Below are 18,266 nucleotides of genomic sequence, written 5' to 3' on the forward strand. Positions count from 1 at the left end.
GATATATGTAAGTTTTCATCAATGTCCTCAAACAACAGAATGCTTCTAAAAAACCCTTTTATTCCATGGTTTTACTATTAGCATGGTTATTGTGTATGCCAGGGTCTCTGAATGATGGTGCAGGAAGTGACAGGCCACATGGGAGTCTTCTGCCTTTCAGTGGTACACCACACCAGGATATTAAGAAGAAGCATTGTGAGTTTCAGTTAAAATAAAGGAACTTGTTCCTGGAACCTGAATGTCAAGGACCTAGACTCTCAGCAACCCAGCCCAGGAGCTACTTAGGTTAAAAAATGAAGGTCAGAGAGCGCTGTTGAGTCTATGTAGCCAAAAGTTCTTATTCTAAAGTTCCAGACCAGGTTTACACATACTCCAGCCTCACTTTCTCCCTTGGTGCAGATTTTACCAATTTAGCTGATACCAGACCAGGACCTTGACTAACACCCCTGCGTCATTCCTCCCTTCTTCAGCTGTGCCCCAGTTTGCATGATATCTATTTCTCACTATTAATTACTGTCTGATCAACCTCCACCAGAATGCATGGGTTGAGCCTTGAGCTGGTGGCCTGTATTTAACTCTCAAGAGACTGAGATCTGAGAATTGCAGTTGAAGCCAGCCTGGGTAGGAAAGTCCATGAGATTCTTATCTCCTGTTAAGCAGCAAAAGGCTGGCAATGGAGCTGTAGCTTCACTGGAGTGCAACACCAGCCTTGAGTGAAAAAGCTAAGGGATAGCTCAGGCCCTGAGTTCAAGCCCTACTAGCAGTGCGTGCGCACGCGCGTGCGCACATTCACACACACACACACACACACACACACACACACACACACACACACACACACACACACACACACACACACAATGAATCCAGAGCAGAAGCACTATATTAGTTACTTGCTATCATGTCCTACCAGATTACACTAACATTCCCTATCCTATAAACAAAAGTGAATCATTAAGCTTTGGCTAGAGGCTTTGCTAAAGGCAATCTGTCTCTTTGTCTCTTCTCCAAACTGTGTGTGTGAGTCTACCAAGAGCATCTGCCCAGATCTGGGTAGAAGGGTCTGGGTCCATGTCCTGGGCCTGAGTTCCTTAGACTGGAGACCTTGAGTGCACATCAGACCTTGTGGCTGGAGAATCGTTAGCCATGTCGTGCCAGAGGAAATGAGCCCTCCAGGAATGGCACCAAGAAGGAAAGCCTGTGGTCACAAGTTGTAGGTTCTCAACAGTATTATTCACCAGATGGAAGAATCAACGCTGGTTCTCACAGGCAGTAAAGACCATCTGAGGTTGAGCCTGGCACCACGTCCTCTGCGAAGTCAGGCTGGGCTGCAGCTCCTGGCCCCTGCTGTCTCACTGCATCCTAGAAGGGTTCTACACATTTCACAAATTCCCAGTTACTGGCCTCACTCCCAGCTTACCACAGTCCCTGAGAGCCCTGTCTCCTCACAGTGCTGCAACCATCAAGTTCCCCCTAAATGCTTTTCCGGTGGACAAATGACTTCCCTTGATCTCAGACACCTGGGTAGCCAAGACTGGAGGTGCGTGAATAGGGAAATGGGTCCAAAAGAAAAGCCACAGTGACAACTATGTTTAAATGGATAGCCCTTCCTAAATAGGAAGAGGTCCATACAGACTCTAAAGCTATGACTGTGAGGGATGATGGAACTTGAAAGTGGACTCAGTAATCTATGAGCAATGAATTCAATGGGGAATTTCAAAATAAGCACGGTCATAGCTCCCTGTCTCTGCTAAAGTGCCCCCATGGGAAGTGGGGGCATTGTCCATCTGTGGGATCCTGAGCCTGCTTCTCTGCAGACCAGCCCTGAATTTCTCCATTATAACCTTCACTTCAGTGATAGCTCCTAGTATCTCAAGGGCTGCAGAAGCCACACAGCACCTCTGGAGGAGGGCAAAGGAAAAGTAGGAGAAGGGAAAGGCTCACACTCAGAGGTCTGACCACTGACTTCCTGTGACCACTGCCCCATCAGTGCCCCTCTCTCACAGGAAGAACCTTGCCCTGCTTCTCCTATGTCCCCAGCTACTTCCTATCAGGTCCAGACTCTTGACTGGGAAAGGTCTAGGTGAATTGTTCCTGCTGGTGAGTTGTAGTGTGCTACACAGAGGTAAATAACCCATCCTGTGAGACAGCCAGCTGCTAGACCGACTTCCTGATTGGCTGACCACAGTGGTCTATGGGTTCCTGCTTCTCCCATTCCAGATCCTCTCCTACTCCAGATCCGGCGTGAGACTTTGCCGGGGGCCTGTGGAAGAGAAGGCAACAGGGTGAGGTCTGCCACATTGTGCAGAGCAGAATTTGAGCTTGGAGAAGGGAAGGAGGAAGGGGCAGGTAGAGATGACCAATGATAGTGTGAACATTGTGCTACAAAATGCCCCTGATGGTGATCATATAGCTCAGCAAGGGTCAGAGATACATGAGGACACAGAGGATTGAGGCCCATATGAAAGTATCTAGGGTGCACTGACATGTTCTGGATGGAGTCAGGGATTCTGAACATTTCCCTCTTCTGTGTGTTGCTGCAGCTGTAGCTGTAACTGCTACTGAATCTAATGTAATTGTCATTCAGACTGATCTGATCAGAGCTGTGTGACTTTCCTTGCTGCACTATTTCTTCTTGGCATTTTTGACACCTCAGTGTCGTGAATCTGCATCTGGGCAAACCTCTCTGGCTACTCCAAAGGGTGAGGCATCCCCTGCCTGGTTGCTTCCCAGATGGTGGCCAACCTGTTTGCCTGTGTGAAGATGAACTCAATCCCTGGTTCACTGCCTGCAGGCCAAGAGTGAAGAGGAAATGCTGGCTATTACCAACGTCAGGCTGAATGGAAGGAGGGTGGAAATCTGCCCACTGCTCCCTGAGAGAAAAAGGAAACACGATGTGAATTGCCTAGTCCTAATACTCTGAACCAATGACTGTTCTTGTAGTCCTGGATAGAAAATGAAGAGTAAGGGAGGCTAACCCAAGTGTTGGATGTCTTTGGATGTGTATGGGAGACAATTCTGGGAAGAACTGGAATGGGATGCAAGTAACATAAGGACAAGAGAAAATATGTGATATGTGATCCCAAATCCTGTTCACGGATGCCTCCTCAGACTTTCAAGGTCATCCCTGGAGGGGTAGATAAGGTCTTCCTACCCAGGGATCCAAACAAGCTGCTGTCCTCTGCTGACTTCCACCCTGGCCCGAGCATCACTGATGAGAATGCTGGATCATCCCCATGGTGAGACTTACTTCTAACTCATTAGTATTCTGGGGAGCTCATCTGTTATATGGGTGAGTGGCAGGGGGTGCGTGGTGGAACAGGACATGATACCTTCATGACCAGGACATTCCAAATTTAAACTGTCTCCCCATCATTCAGATATGGGGACTTCTTGCACCATAAAGGGAATAAATAGAAAGAACTTGCCAGTTGTTATACAGAACATGTAGGACTCATGGTAAGGATCTGGACACCTGCCCCAACAGATGGGTAACCCCAAGATATTTCTTCACACAGTAACCTTCAGGAATACAGTGTGGAATATGTGTGTTTGTGGCAGGGTTACACCAGAGCTAGGCTCTTTCACCCTTATACTATGTCCCATCCCAAGTCCCATCCCCCCACCCAGAGGCTGCCCCCTCCCTGTCACTGAGCTGCCTGCCTAGCCTGACTCTCTCTGATCCTTTTGGCATAGAACTTGTGCCGAGTGTATTCACCTGCTGATAGAAGAGTACATGAGGGACACCGAGGACCCCCAGACCCTCCAAACCCAGCTTCAAAACATGATGAGGGACTTTATGTTTGTGATGCCTGCATTGCAAGTAGCACATTTTCAGTGTGAGTACATCTGTAGCTGAGATCTGACTAATCAAAAGGCAGCTTAGAACCTTGCATCCCAGGGCAATTCTGTGATGTCCAAGTCCCCACCCTTGTCTCTCTCAAGACCCCAGTACCAGGCACTTGATGTCACACAGGTCAGTAAGTCCTCAAGGCTACTGTAAGACACAGGCATCATTGGCACCTTAAAGAAGTGGAAGCTTAGATAGTCAGTGACTAGTAAAAGACCACATAGCTGGGAAATCCAAGCCTTGATTTAACAAAAGCTCTTCCCATTGGGGTCACCAGGAAGATGGCAGTCAAATGCAATTCTTGGCCTCAAAGCTCATCCTAGAAGTCAGAGGATGACTTGATGACCACCTTCATTCTTTGCAAGGCCTCTTGGAGCCTTAGTCTTCTCACTTCACAGTCCAGATTCCAGACAGCTTCAGCCTAGCTATCTTATCACCCAACTTGAGGAAGGAAAACTCCAATCGAGAGGTCACCTGTCCTACTTTGTCTAAACCCCCAGGTTCCCATGCCCCTGTCTACTTCTATGAGTTCCAACATCCTCACGGCCTCTTCAAGGACCTCAAGCCCCTGCATGTGAGGGCTGGCCATGCTAATGAGGTTGACTATGTCTTCAGGTCTTCCTTGTATGACAGCAACCATGAGTCTTCTTCATTTCTGTAACCTAGAATGGGCCACACTAGGATCCCTGTAGGTAGATTCTCCTCATGGTCTACATAGGACACTGGAGCTCAAAGAGAGGACAAGATCAAGTGTGCAAAATCTTACCACTCAAAAAGCTGCAGGTGTTTACATTCCAAGCCTTTTCCCAAGCAGCCTGTGCTCCCAACATCTGTCCCCACCTGCAATGAAGTGTCAGACATGGGTACAGAGTGGAGGATTTGAAGGTATGAAGGTCCTAAGTTAACTCCAGGGACTGAGGATAGAAAAGTCCTCTAGTCCAGGAATACATACTGGTGCATTCAGCTAGAGGCTGGGATGAGTAATGGAAGGTTGTACAATGAGAGCGTCTCATCCTAGGTGGTACAGGAGAAAAGGATCAGGTCTGGTATGGAAGACCAGACTACAGTTGAATGAAGGGTGTAGAGCAGATGTAGACACCCTGAAATTGGCCAAGAAATGGACCCTTGTTCTTCTCTGTGCAGCTGACTTTTCTGAGGAGCTATTGAGAAGGAGGAAAATGAAGTACTGGGCCAACTTTGCCCAGAATGAGTGAAATAATACACCTAACCCTGCCTCCCACAAATGGAGTCCACTTAGTGATTCCCTTGTGGCATCCTCATGAGCATGCATGATCTTAGTTATATGATCGCTCTCCCTCAAACCCCAGAACTCATTTACACAGGGACAGGTCATTGTAGGTGCAAGTCACTCTCTCTTCCCTCAGAGATCTGAGAGGTGGAGCAGTTTTGTGGAAACATCAGCACTCACCTCTGGGAGGAGGCTTTTAGCCTTGCAGAACAGACGCTAGAGGGAAGTTTCCCTCATTCTCCCCACTCCTGATCTTTTGGGCTGCCTGGCATGACTCTAATGAGGTGATTGGGTCCAGGCTCACAGGGACTCAGAATGACCCTCATTCCCCCACACACACCCCGCCTCCTGGGAGCATGTGTCCACAGGAACCCCAACAGTGAGGATCTGCTCCACTGGCCCATGTTTGATCTACAGCTGGACATCCATCCTGCCATGGGCCAGGCCCTGAAGGCCTAGACCAAGACCCTGCCCCAAAAGATCCAGGAGCTCAAGGGTGGGGGTGAGGAGAAGCAAGTAGAGCTGCAGTGGTCTATGTCAGGAGAAGTAGGCTCAAGTGCAGGTAGGGTCAGCAGGAGGTGCCCACCCATTTGCCACCAAATAGGAATTGACCACAACATTCGCTTAGCCATTCATTCCCTGTTTATCCAGCCAGCCACCCAACCAGCCAATCCTTATGAACAACTGCCTGCATGATGTTCATGACCCACTTGCCTGAGCACTCTCCTGTTAGACACACTCAATAAATTCCCCCATGGCAATGAAACTGTATCACTCCAGTGGTGCTTACTATCCTTCATACCCCCACTGAGCCCAGGCCCCTTCCTTTCTTGCTCATCTCGTCCCCCCCCATTTCTGTCTGCTCCAAGCCACCAGCCCCTCTTCTAATGAAGAAGATGTGCTGAACCCGTTACCCCTACAGGGGTTAAATTCCCATGTTGTCCCTTCAGCAAGCCTTATTTTTTTAACTTCTAAGTAGCCAACAATTTAATTTCTAAGTGTCTCTAAGACAAACATACACACACATGCACACAACTGTCCAAAGAGCTTTGTTATGGATTAATATATATGCAATTAAATTCACCCACATCCATTGCCATAGCATATGCTAAAATGTTTCTTTCATCCAAAGAAATCCCTTCACACTCATTACAGTTAATTACTTCATTTTACTCAGCTTTTTGCAAATAGCTGATTGTGCTTGCTTGTTTTTTATTCCAGCACTGGGACTTGAACTCAGGGCTTTGCCTTCTCACTTGGCTTTTTCTATTCAATGCTGGATCTCTGTCAGTTGAGGCAAACTCCACTTCTGGCTCTCTGCTGGTTAACTGGACATAAGGGTCTCACAAACTTTTCTACCTGTGCTGGCTTTGAACCTTGATCTTCAGATCTCAACATCCTGAATTGCTAGGCAAGAGCCACTACTTCCTGGCCCAATTGTTTTTAGTTGCTATAGAGTTTTACATAATTTGGAAAAAATAATGGCCCAATCTAGCATATCATATTAAGTGAATTATCTGTGGTTGTAATCACTACAATTAAGGCCCTGAGAATCAAGTGCACTTCTTTTCTTTTATTGAGGAATACCTTCTATGAACACATACACCAATTTTTATCCACATGCAGCTGGATGCACATCTGAGTGTGACACATTTTTTGCTATTATTAACCATGTTTTAGGACACTTTGAACCTAACTTTATGTAAACACATGCTTTCATTTCTATTGGATTCTATTCTGGGGTTTTTGTTGCTTAATTGGAGATAAAAGTGCCACTGAATTTCCTCCCTGGCTGCCTTCAAACCCAGACCCTCTTTCTCTGCTTCCTGAGAAGCTAGGCTTACAGGTGGGAGACACAGTCACCTGGCTTGTTTCTCTGATGCTTTCTCTCTGTCCCTCTCTGTCTCACTGTGTCTGTGTCTGTCTGTCTATCTGAGTCTGCCTCTCTCACTCTTTCTTTCTCTCCATCTTCCCCGTCCTCTTTCTCTCTGTTTCTATCCTGGCTCTGTCTCTTCATCTTTGTCCAGATCACTAAGTATATGTAAGTTTTCAGCAACATCCTCAAACATACAAAAATGCTTCTAAAACCCTTTCATTCCATGTTTTTATTATTAGCCTGGTTACTGTGGATGCCAGGGTCTCTGAATGATGGTACAGGAAGGGATGGGCCACATGGGCACCTTCAGCCTTGCAGTGGTACACCACAGCCACAGTATTAAGAAGAAGTATGGTGATCTTCAATGAAAATAAAAGAACTTGTTACTCACCCCTGAATTTCAAGGACCTAGCTTCTGAGCCCTCCAGCCCAACTGCTAATTAGATTAGGGAATGAGGCTCAGAAAGAGCTCTTAATTCTGAGTAGCCAAATGTCCTTATCCTGAGGTTCCAGACCAGTGCCCGGATTTACAAACACTCCAGCCTCACCTTCGCCCCTTGTCCAGCTGTATCCCATTTGGCTGGCATCAGAACAGGACATTGAACTATCACCTCTGTGTCATTCCCTCCCTTCTTCAGCTGTGCCCAGTTTGCATAATATCTGTATCTCGCTATTAGTTACTTTCTGATCAACCTCCACCAGAATGCGTGGGTTAAGCCATGTGCTGGTGGCCTGAACCTAACTCTCAAGAGACCAAGATCTGAGGATTGCAGTTTGAAACCAGCCTGGATAGGAAAGTCGATGAGATTCTTATCTACTGTTAAGCAGGAAAAATGCCAGCAATGGAGCTTCAACACTAGCCTTGAGTGAAAAAGCTACCACAAAAACCCTAGCCTGTAAGCAGGAGTGAATCATTAAGCTTTGGCTGAAGGCTCTGCAATAAACCTGTGCTGATGATGACCCATCTCTGTTTGCGAATCTGAGAAGAGAAATTGCCAAAGAAGGACCTGGGACCATGTCCTGGGCCAAGTTCCTTAGATTGGAGACCTTAAGTACACAGCAGACCTCATGACAGGAATGGAGAAGGTCGTAGAATCTTTAGCAATGTCATGCAAGGGGAATGCAGGAACGGCACCAAAAGAAAAGCCTGTGGTGCCAGGCTGTAGGTTCTCGACAGTACTGTGTACCAGATAGAAGACTTAAAGCTAGTTCCCACAGGCAGTCAAGACCGTGTAAGTCTGAGCCTGGCACCACGTCCTCGGGGAAGTCAGGCTGGGCTGCAGCCCCTGGCCCCTGCTCTCTCACTTCATCTTAGCAGGATTCTACGTGTTTCACAAGCTCCCAATTACTGAGCTGACCCCCAGATTACCAGAGGCCCAGAGAGCCCTGCCTTCTCACAGTGTTGCAACCAGCAAGTTTCCCTTAAATGTTTTTCAAGTGGGTAAATGACTGCCCTTGATCTGACATGTCAGGATAGCCACAGATTGGGGAAAGGGTGAATTTAGGAACAGGTCCTTAAATGCCAAGTATGTTTGAATGGACAGCCATTCGTAAATAGGAAGGGGTCCATGCAGACCCTCAGACTATGACTTTAAGGGATGAGGAACCTTGAGGAGGAATTGGTAATCTATGAACAATGAAATCAAAGGAGGAATTTCCAAATGAACAAGTCATAGCTCCCTGTGTCTGCAAGTGCTCAAATGCTCCATTGTCCATGGACAGGATCCTGAGCCTGCTCCTCTGCAGACCAGCCCCGAAATTTCTCCATTACAACCTTCACCTCAATGACCGTTCCCAGTATCTCAAGGCTGCAGAAGCCTTTCAGATCCTCTGGAAGAGGGCAAAGGGAAAGTAGGAGAAGGAAAGGGCTCACACACAGACGTCCTGTGACCACTGCCCTGTCAGTGCCACTTTCCCATAGAAACTACTTTCCCTGGCACCCACTCCCAGGTCCCCTTCCCCCAGTCCCAGGTGTCTGGGCAAAGTCTAGGTAAGCTGTGCCTGTGGGTGAGTTGCAGTGTGCCACATAAATACACAGAAACAGTCCTGTGAGCCAGCCATGCCGCTAGACCGAATTCCTGCCTGGATGACCACAGTAATCTGTGGGCTCCTACTTCTCCCACTCCAGATCCAGGGTAAGACTCTTGCAGAGGGCTTGGGGGGGCACGGGCAGGGACCTGGGTAAGATCTGCCACATTGTATAGAGCAGAGTTTGAGGTTGGGATAGGAAGGGAGGATGGAGCAGGTCAAGATGACAAATGATATTGTGGGAAAATTGTTCTCCTTAATCATCCACAAAATGCCCACAGTTCAGAGGGGCTCATAGATGCCTGAGGAGACAGAGGAGTGAACCCAATATGAAAGAGTCTTAGGTGCACTGACATACGTCAGGCAATGTCAGGGATTCTAGACATTCCCCTCCTCTGTGTGTTGTGGCAGCTGTAGTTGTAACTGCTCCTGCATTTGCTCGTGTAATTGTCATTCACACTATCCTCTGTTTCTGAGTGGGTCCCCTTCATCACCAGAGAAGCATCTTGGCATGGCCCAATAGGCCCTGGAATAGATTTCTGGTCCTGGAAGATCTATAACTCCCTAGACAGACATCATCAAGTTGAAATGAGATGCCCCTGGGTTTCTATCACCTAGGTATCAACTCTGGACAAAGGCTTGGCTTAGCTTCCAGGGCAAAGAGGATCTTCCCTGTGCCTGCTTCACAGTCCCCATGTCCTTATCAATAATTCATGCCAACAGAGAATTATATCCAGAAATGTATTACGACTTCGATTCCCCTCACCCCAGACCAAGCTGGGACAGGCCCTGATGAACTCCCCTACGCTCTCCTATTTAATCTGACCTAAGGAGTTTCCCCTCAGCTCACCCATGGCCCACTCCTACCAGATTCCCTCCCTTACCTGTTCTTGATCAGGATCTGTCTAGTGATTCTAAGATAGTGAGTACAAGATAACAATGGTTTATAACAGGAGGAGTTGGTTGTGCAAATCTTGCTATCCAGAAGACCCAGGGTTTGAAATCTCCTAACTTAAGGGTCATTTTTTTTGCCACTTCATGGTTCAGCTTCCTCATAACATTTCATGAGGGGCTTGAAGCAACATGCAGGTAGCTGGTTTCTAACAGGAACCTTTGAGCAATGTTTATCCTTTCCTGTAACAACTATGAAGCATGAGTGGGCACTGTGAGGTCCAGGGTCAGAGTTCTCATCTAGCCAAAATCTCTTGCATAGATAACATGAAGGTCATTGCTATGTCTTTGGACTTTGGAAGATATTGGGAAACTGCTGTCTATGATGTCTATTTGTAATTGCTATCATGGCTTTAACCATGATAGTTTCAAACATGAAACTTTGTGATTCACAATAGCTCCTGGAGAGTGTTTAGGGGCAGGAGAGTTACTTTTCTTATACAGCAGGTCAGATTTGTGAACTTCTGGGACCTGAAGGTGATACTGGGGAAGGGGGGGGAAAGATTCCAGTAGAGGTGGAATTGGTACCAATGACAAAATAGCCAGAGATTGTGGGCCTGACTGTATGTCTCGAAACACCTGAAGGAGCAGGAATTTTGGAGCTATCAAATGTGAGCACACACAAAAGGGTACGCTGTCTTAGGTTAGGAGAAATATACCCAGTGTATGAAGCAACCCTTTAAACAATTATCACAATCGTACAAACCAGGTTGATGTAGACCATAAGATGATCTCCAATGGCCTCTTCCCTCCTCAATCCCCAACACAGGCCAGCCAGGGTTTTCACAAAGTAATCAGAACTGTGTGACTCCCTCCTTGCAGCCCTTCTTCTTCTTGGCATTTTTAACACCTCCAGTGTAAGTTCCTTGAGAATTGGAAATGTTCAGTCCAATTCTCAGAATCCTGCTAGTCCCTGGTAAAACCTGTTAGATTGCTGGAAATGATGCTTATTCTCCAATCACCTAAGACCCAACCTGGAAGCTCCTAGGGCTTAATGATGCTATCAACTCCCAAAGAACCTCAGGAAGCCTGCCTGGTAGGAAGGCCTGGGTCAGTCAGTGAAAACAGTGGTGTTGGGGCACAGTCATGCCAGCAGAAAATATGTAAAACCATTGAACCTGCAGATGAGAGGACCTTGCCTGACTGAACAGTGGGTGGCATAGAGCCAACAGGAGCCACAGCATGAGTGGCAGCTGATGGGGCACACCCAACTCTCATGTGCATCTCTCCACCCACAGGCCAGGACCCAGCCAGCCCCATCAGAACCACACACACCGGGCAGGTGCGGGGCAGCCTCATCCATGTGAATGACACCGATGTGGCAGTGCACACCTTCCTTGGAATTCCTTTTGCCAAGCCACCTGTAGGACCACTGCGGTTTGCCCCTCCAGAGCCCCCTGAGGCCTGGAGTGGTATAAGGAATGCCACCTCCTACCCAGCCATGTAAGCTTTTGTGGGGTGAGAATCTCTGTGATATAATGGGAACCCTGGCCCAAGCTTAGGGTTTCTCCCATGTAAACCCCACACTCCATTTTCTTTGCATTGCAGCATTTCCCATGTCCATTTTCCCAATGAATTTGCTGAGATTCAGTGTGTGGAGCAGCCTTGCCAGGCTCATAGCTCTGACTTTGCATATGAACAGTGCTAGGCACCAGGTGCCAAAGCACAGAGGTATACTTGTGCCATGACTTGGATCATGCCAATTGTTCTCTGCCACCAGGGGAGGCATCCCTGGGAAAGGTTCACCTGGGCTGTATGGACCTGACAGAGCTCCTGGTCCAGCAGCAGATGCTACAGCTCCCTGAGGAAGGCAGCAGTGGGGGCTCCTTGGAGAAGCCAAGCTCCACAGTCACTGTGCTTACTCAAAGAGCCAAGTGGTACTGGCAGAGAAAAGTCTATGTGCTTCCGACTGGAGTCATGTGGGACAGAATGTGGTTCTCTTGGGTTGTGAGTTTGGATTTCAGTAACGTCCCACTACCCTATGTGTAACTGAGCTTCATTCATTCATACTACACTGGTGTGGTGGCAGCAACCCTGGCCAGGCTTTAACTGGCACAGAGAGAAGGTATAAATGTCTACCCTTGCAGACAATGCTACTAGAAGACTCTATGAGTCAAGATTTCCAGGGCTTAGGAGGAGAGAAATCCAATGTGCCCAACAATGTAAAGGCTTCCAGGAGGTCAGAGGTCTATCCTAGCTTGAGATGGAGAGTCTCACCCATCACAGGCATGTGGCCTGCAATGTGGTTGAGAAAGACATGAGAAAAGATTCTGAATAAAGAGGGCACCAGTGCAGCAGAAGTTCACTGTGGCTGGGAATAAATCTTGTCCAAAGATTTTTGGCCATGAAACAAATTCTGAAATAATTGTCTACTATTGTAACCAGGTGTCTTCAAACATCTGATGCAATGAATACAATGATTCTGAAGCTATCCAAACTTCCCATCTCCATGTCTGAAGACTGCCTTTATCTGAACATCTATTCACCTGCCAGTGCCCAGGAGGGCTCTAACCTGCCTGTGAGTGTCAGGACTTGGCTGGCCTTGGTGGGAGGACATTTCTTCTGCAAGACTCTTAGTAGTGGAAAGAACAGCTTAGGGTCTCAGGAATTGTGGAACCTAATGAGAAGTTTCATTATCAGGTTCCAAAAACCAATTATAAAGAGAGGGTCACTCACCACTGGTACAGAGGGATTCAGAGTCCTAAGTGCTCCCAGACGTTAGAAACCTTGGTTCTTTCATCAAACAAGAACTTCCTCTGCCAACTTGATCCCAGAAGACCACCTGAGGAACCCAATGCTGAACTTTTAAATCACCCAACTCGAGGATGCCAATTGTGCCAATGCTAGCATGTGATCATTTTTGACTCATATTAAAGTAAGACAGTCAGGAAAATCCCCCCTTTTCTTCCACTTTAGGTGGGTAAGAAAGTAAGGACACCAATACTCCAGCTTGGAGCTATTAATTCAAATTTGGATTCCTGATATGGACCTCAAGGATAGTGACTGAACTTGGAACCCTCACCAAGGGCCGAGTTCAGAAGGTCCTGAAGGAGTTCTTTCCATGTTGGCATCTGCATACAGCCAAAGCCATAGACAGTGTAATGGATGCCAGAGGTAGAATTGGGGATGAATGAGAATCAATAGCAGCTGTCTTGACTTTGCCAGGTAATGGTGTGGATCCATGGTGGTGGACTGATTATGGGCATGGCTTCCTTATATGATGGATCCAGGCTGGCAGCCACTGAGAATGTGGTGGTGGTCACCATCCAGTACCGCCTTGGAATCCTAGGCTTCTTCAGGTGAGCCTGGGATTGAGTTGGGCAATAAGAGCCAAGCAGAGCCAGGACAGTCCTGTGACCCTTGTCTCTGCCACTTCTCAGCACTGGAGACCAGCATGCCACTGGAAACTGGGGCTTCCTGGACCAGGTGGCCGCCCTACGCTGGGTCCAACAGAATATCGCCCACTTTGGAGGCAACCCCAACCGTGTCACCATTTTTGGGGAGTCTGCAGGTGGCATGAGTGTGTCCTCACATGTCCTGTCCCCCATGTCCCAAGGACTCTTCCATGGGGCCATCATGCAGAGTGGGGTGGCCCTGCCATTTGGCTTAATCTCCAACTCCTCTGAGGTGGTTATCAAGGTGAGTGCCCTCAGCCATCCAGCCCAGACCCAGTTTCACCCTTCATCCTCACAGCCTCTGGTTCTCTGTTTTGTGGGAACAACAGGGACCAAGGAGGCACCTTGGAAATATCTCCCTGGGAACTGCTGCAGTGTTAGGGGTCAGAATCCACACCTCTCTGCCTCACAGAAGCTGTGTAGGTTCTGTGGCCAAATTCCATCATCCTTGACAGAATTATGCAAGGAAGCAGGGGAGAATGGCCCCTCTGGCTGAGGCCTCTGAGCATCAGAGAAGTGGGAACAATTTCATTCCTGCAACCCCACACTCCATACCCTGGGAGATTTAAGAGCACTGCACCCATCTGGGTCTGGGCAAACCCATCCTCCTTCCTGGAATGATGAGGCAGCCCCTGCCTGGTTGCTTTACAGGTGGCCAACCTGTCTGCCTGTGAGCAGGTGGACTCAGAGGCCCTGGTGCGCTGCCTGCGGGGCAAGAGTGAAGAGGACATGCTGGCTATTACCAAGGTCAGGCTGAATGGTGTGGTGAGGTTCAGACAGGGGGACCTGCCCACTGCTCCCTGAGGGAGAAAGGAAGACAGAGTGTGAGTCACTCAATCCTCATACTCTGAACCAGTGACTCCCTTCTTGTAGTCCTGGATAGAAAATGAAACCTAACAGAGGCTAACCTAAGTGTTGTAACTCTTGGGATGTGTATGGGGAGAATGTTGGGGGAAAACTGGCATGGGATGAAAATAGCATATGGACATTAGAAAATATGTGGTATGTGATCTCAACTCTTGATCATCGATGCCTTCTCAGTCCTTCAAGAGAGCCACTGCTGTGGTGGATGGGACCTTCCTACCCAGGCACCCCAAGGAGCTGCTGGCCTTTGCTGACTTCCACCCTGTCCCTAGCATCATTGGTGTCAACAATGATGAGTATGGTTGGCTCATCCCCACGGTGAGACTTATTTCTAATTCATTGGTAGGCTGGGTACCTCCTCTGTTATGTGTGTCAGTGGAAGGGGGTGCAGGGTGGGACGGGCATGAAACCATACTGACCAGGTCATTCCAAACATAAATTGTCTCCCCACCACTCAGATCTCAGGATTTGCTGACGTCATAAAGGGAATAAATAGACAGACCTTACCAGCTATTATGCAGAATACAATAGAACTCATGGTAAGAATCTGGACACTGTCCCAATGGATGGGGAACCACAATTAATGTGTTCACATAGTAACCTCCAGGAATATAAGGTGGAATATCTGTATGTTTGTGGCAGGGTTACACCAGAGCTATGATTTTTTCCTCCTACACTAATCTCCTAGTCAAGTGCCATTCCCCACACACACACCCAGATGATGCCTTCTCCCTGCCACTGCCCTCCTGCCTAGCCTGACTCTCTCTGATCCTCTTGGCACAGCACCTGCCTGCTGAGTATGCTCACCTGCTGATGGAAGAGTACATGGGGGACATTGAGGACCCCCAGACCCTCCAAACCCAATTCCAAGACATGATGGCAGACGTCATATTCGTGATGCCTGCACTGCAAGTAGCACATTTTCAGCGTGAGTACCTCGGAAGTTGAGGCCTGACTGTGCAGTAGGCAACTTAGAGCTGTGCATCCCAGGTGACCTCTGTGATGTCCACTTCACCACACTTGTCTTTATCAAGGGACCAGTGCCAGGCACTTGATGTCCCACATTCTCATGGCTACTGTAAGACACAGGCATCACTGACACTTTACAGAAGAGGAAACTTAGACCTTCACTTACTAGTCTAAGACCACACAGATAGGAAAGCCATGATTTAACCAAAGCTTTTCCTATTGGGGTCACCAGGAAGATGGCAGTAATACACAATTCTTGGCTTCAAAGCTCATCCTAGAAGACAGAGAATGGAGCACTGACTGTGATGAGCACCTTTGTTCTTTGCAAAGCATCTTTCTGCCTGAAGCTTCTCACTTCACAGTCCAGATTCCAGCCAGCCTCAACATAGTGATCTTATCAGCCAAGATGAGGAAGGACAACTCCAATTGAGAAGTCACCTGTCCTACTTTGTCTATACCTCCAGGTGCCCATGCCCCTGTCTACTTCTATGAGTTTCAACATCCTCACAGCCTCTTCAAGGACCTCAAGCCCCCGCATGTGAAGGCTGACCATGGTGCTGAGATTGCCTTTGTCTTTGGGTTCTCCTTTTACGGCAGCAACGGTGAGTCTTCTTTTCCATAACCTAGAATGGCCCACACTAGGATCCCTGTAGGTAGGTTCTCCTCATAGTTGAAATAAAGAAACTGAAGCTCAGATAGAAGACAAGATCAAGTGTGCAAAATCTTACCATTCAAAAAGCTGCAGGTGTTTATCATTGAAGGCTTTTCCCAAGGAGTCTGTGCTCCCAACACCTGTCCCCACATCATGTGTCAGACATAGGTGCAGAGTGATGGTTGGGAGTTATGAATGTCCCTAAATGATTCCCAGGAACTGAAAGTAGAAATATCCTCTGGTCCAGGAATACGCTCATCCCAGCTGGAGGCTGGGATGAGTAATGGAAGGTTGTTAATGGGACTGCCTGATACTGAGTGGGGCAGAGGAAAAGCATCAGGCCTGCTATGGAGGATCAGACTATACAGTTCAATGGAGGGTGGAAAGCAGCAGTAGGCACCCTGAAATTGGCCAAGAAATGGACCCTTTTTCTCCTCTGTGCAGCTGACTTTTCTGAGGAAGAAGAACTACTGAGCAGGAAGATGATGAAGTACTGGGCCAACTTTGCCCGCAATGGGTAAGATATTACACCTAACCCTGCCTCCTCAGAATGGGGTCCATGTAGTGATCCCCTGTGGCATCCTCATGAGCACGCATGATCCTTAATTGCGTGACAGCTCCCCCTCAAATCCCAGGACTCACTCACACACAGAGAGTGCATGGTAGGTTCAAGTCACACTTTCTTGCTCCAGAGACCTGAACGGTGAACCACAGTTTTGTGGAAACATCTGTACTCACCTCTGTGAGGTGGCTCTGAGCCATATAGAACAGACACTAGAGGTAGGGCCTTGTTTTCCTATATCAGAAAAGTTTCCCTCATTCCCTCCACTCCTGATCTTTTGGGCTGCCTGGCATGACTCTAATGAGGCAGTTAGTCCAGTCTCACAAGGACTCAGAATGACCCTCACCCCTCCTCCTGGGATGGTGTGTCCACAGGAACCCCAACAGCGAGGATCTGCTCCACTGGCCCAAGTTTGACGAGAATGAGCACTACCTACAGCTGGACATCCATCCTGCTGTGGGCCAGGCCCTGAAGGCCTCCAGGCTGAAGTTCTGGACCCAGACCCTGCCCCAGAAGATCCAGGAGCTCAAGGGGGCTGAGGAGAAGCACCTACAGCCATAGTGGTCTATGTCAGGAGGAGTGGGCTTGAGTTCAGGTTCGGTCAACATAAGGCACCCACATGTTTACCATGAAATGTGAATTGACTCCAATGTTCACTGAGCCATTCATCCCCTCTTTATCCAGCCAGCCACCCAACCAGCCCGTACTTATGAAAAACTCCCTGCATGATGTTCATGACCAACTTGCCTGAGTACTCTCTTGTTAGACACACTCAATAAATTCCCCCATTGCAATGAAACTATCACTCCAGTGGTGCTTACTGTCCTCCATACCCCCACTGAGCCTAGGCTCCTTCCTTTCTTGCTCATCTCGTCTCCCCAGCCTTTGTCTGCTCCAAGTCCCTAGACCCTATTCAAATCAAGAAGATGTTCTGGCTTTTTACCCCTAGTAGAGAGTCAAAATTCCATGTTAACCCTTCAGTAAGCCCCATTTTTCTCTAATTTCTAACTATCCAATAATTAAGCCAATTTAATTTCTAAATGTCTCTCTCTCTCTCTCTCTCTCTCTCTCTCTCTCTCTCTCTCTCACACACACACACACACACACACACACACACACACACACACACACGGTACTTTGTTATAGATTAATGTATATGCAATTTTCACCCATTCACCTGCATAGTTTGGTAAACCTGAACATACATATGTTCAACTCTCATATCATATGTTAGAATTTTTCTTTCATCCCAAGAACTTCCTTCTCATTCTTTAAATTTAATTACTTCCTTTTACTCAGCTTTTTGTAAACAACTGATTGTGTTGGTCTGTTTTTTATTCCAGTACTGGGACTTGAACTCAGGGCTTTTCCCTCTCACTTGATTTTTTTCTACTCAATACTGGATCTCTTTCACTTAAGCCAACCTCTTCTTCTGGCTTTCTGCTAGTTAATTGGACATAAGGGTATCATGAACTTTTCTACCTGGGCTGGCTTTGAACCTTGATCTTCAGATCTCAGCATCCTGAATTGCTAGGACAACAGGCAAGAGCCACTAGTGCTTGGCCCAATTGTTTTTAGTTGCTATAGAGTTTATATATAATTTGGAAAAAATAGTAGGCCAATCTAGCATATCATATTAAGTTAATTATCTGTGGTTGTAGTCACTACAATTAAGGCCCTGAGAATCAAGGGCACTTCCTTTCTTTTATTGAGGAGTGCCTTCTATGAATATACACACCATTTTTTATCCACATGCAGCTGGATGTACATCTGAGTGTGACACATTCTTTGCTATTATTAACCATGTTTTTAGGACACTTTGAACCTAACATCGTGCAGACACATGCTTTCATTTCTACTGGATTCTACT

At 47.5% G+C, this 18,266-nt stretch overlaps 1 protein-coding gene across 1 annotated transcript; it reads left to right on the forward strand.

The window, feature by feature from the left end:
* The first annotated feature begins 9,006 nt into the window (after nucleotides 1-9,006).
* On the forward strand, nucleotides 9,007-17,195 carry LOC138806977 (pyrethroid hydrolase Ces2e-like). The gene is made up of 12 exons (XM_069992492.1): nucleotides 9,007-9,110; nucleotides 11,193-11,397; nucleotides 12,340-12,472; nucleotides 13,120-13,253; nucleotides 13,335-13,593; nucleotides 14,001-14,096; nucleotides 14,391-14,531; nucleotides 14,672-14,752; nucleotides 14,997-15,141; nucleotides 15,647-15,784; nucleotides 16,279-16,351; nucleotides 16,771-17,195. Exons 1-12 carry the CDS (start codon nucleotides 9,035-9,037, stop codon nucleotides 16,955-16,957), a joined length of 1,668 nt encoding a protein of 555 aa, XP_069848593.1. The 5' UTR covers nucleotides 9,007-9,034; the 3' UTR covers nucleotides 16,958-17,195.
* The last annotated feature ends 1,071 nt before the right edge of the window (nucleotides 17,196-18,266 follow it).

The sequence above is a fragment of the Dipodomys merriami genome, unplaced genomic scaffold, assembly GCF_024711535.1.
Source record: "Dipodomys merriami isolate MVZ:Mamm:240054 unplaced genomic scaffold, mDipMer1.0.p SCAF_41, whole genome shotgun sequence".
Classification (NCBI taxonomy): domain Eukaryota; kingdom Metazoa; phylum Chordata; class Mammalia; order Rodentia; family Heteromyidae; genus Dipodomys; species Dipodomys merriami.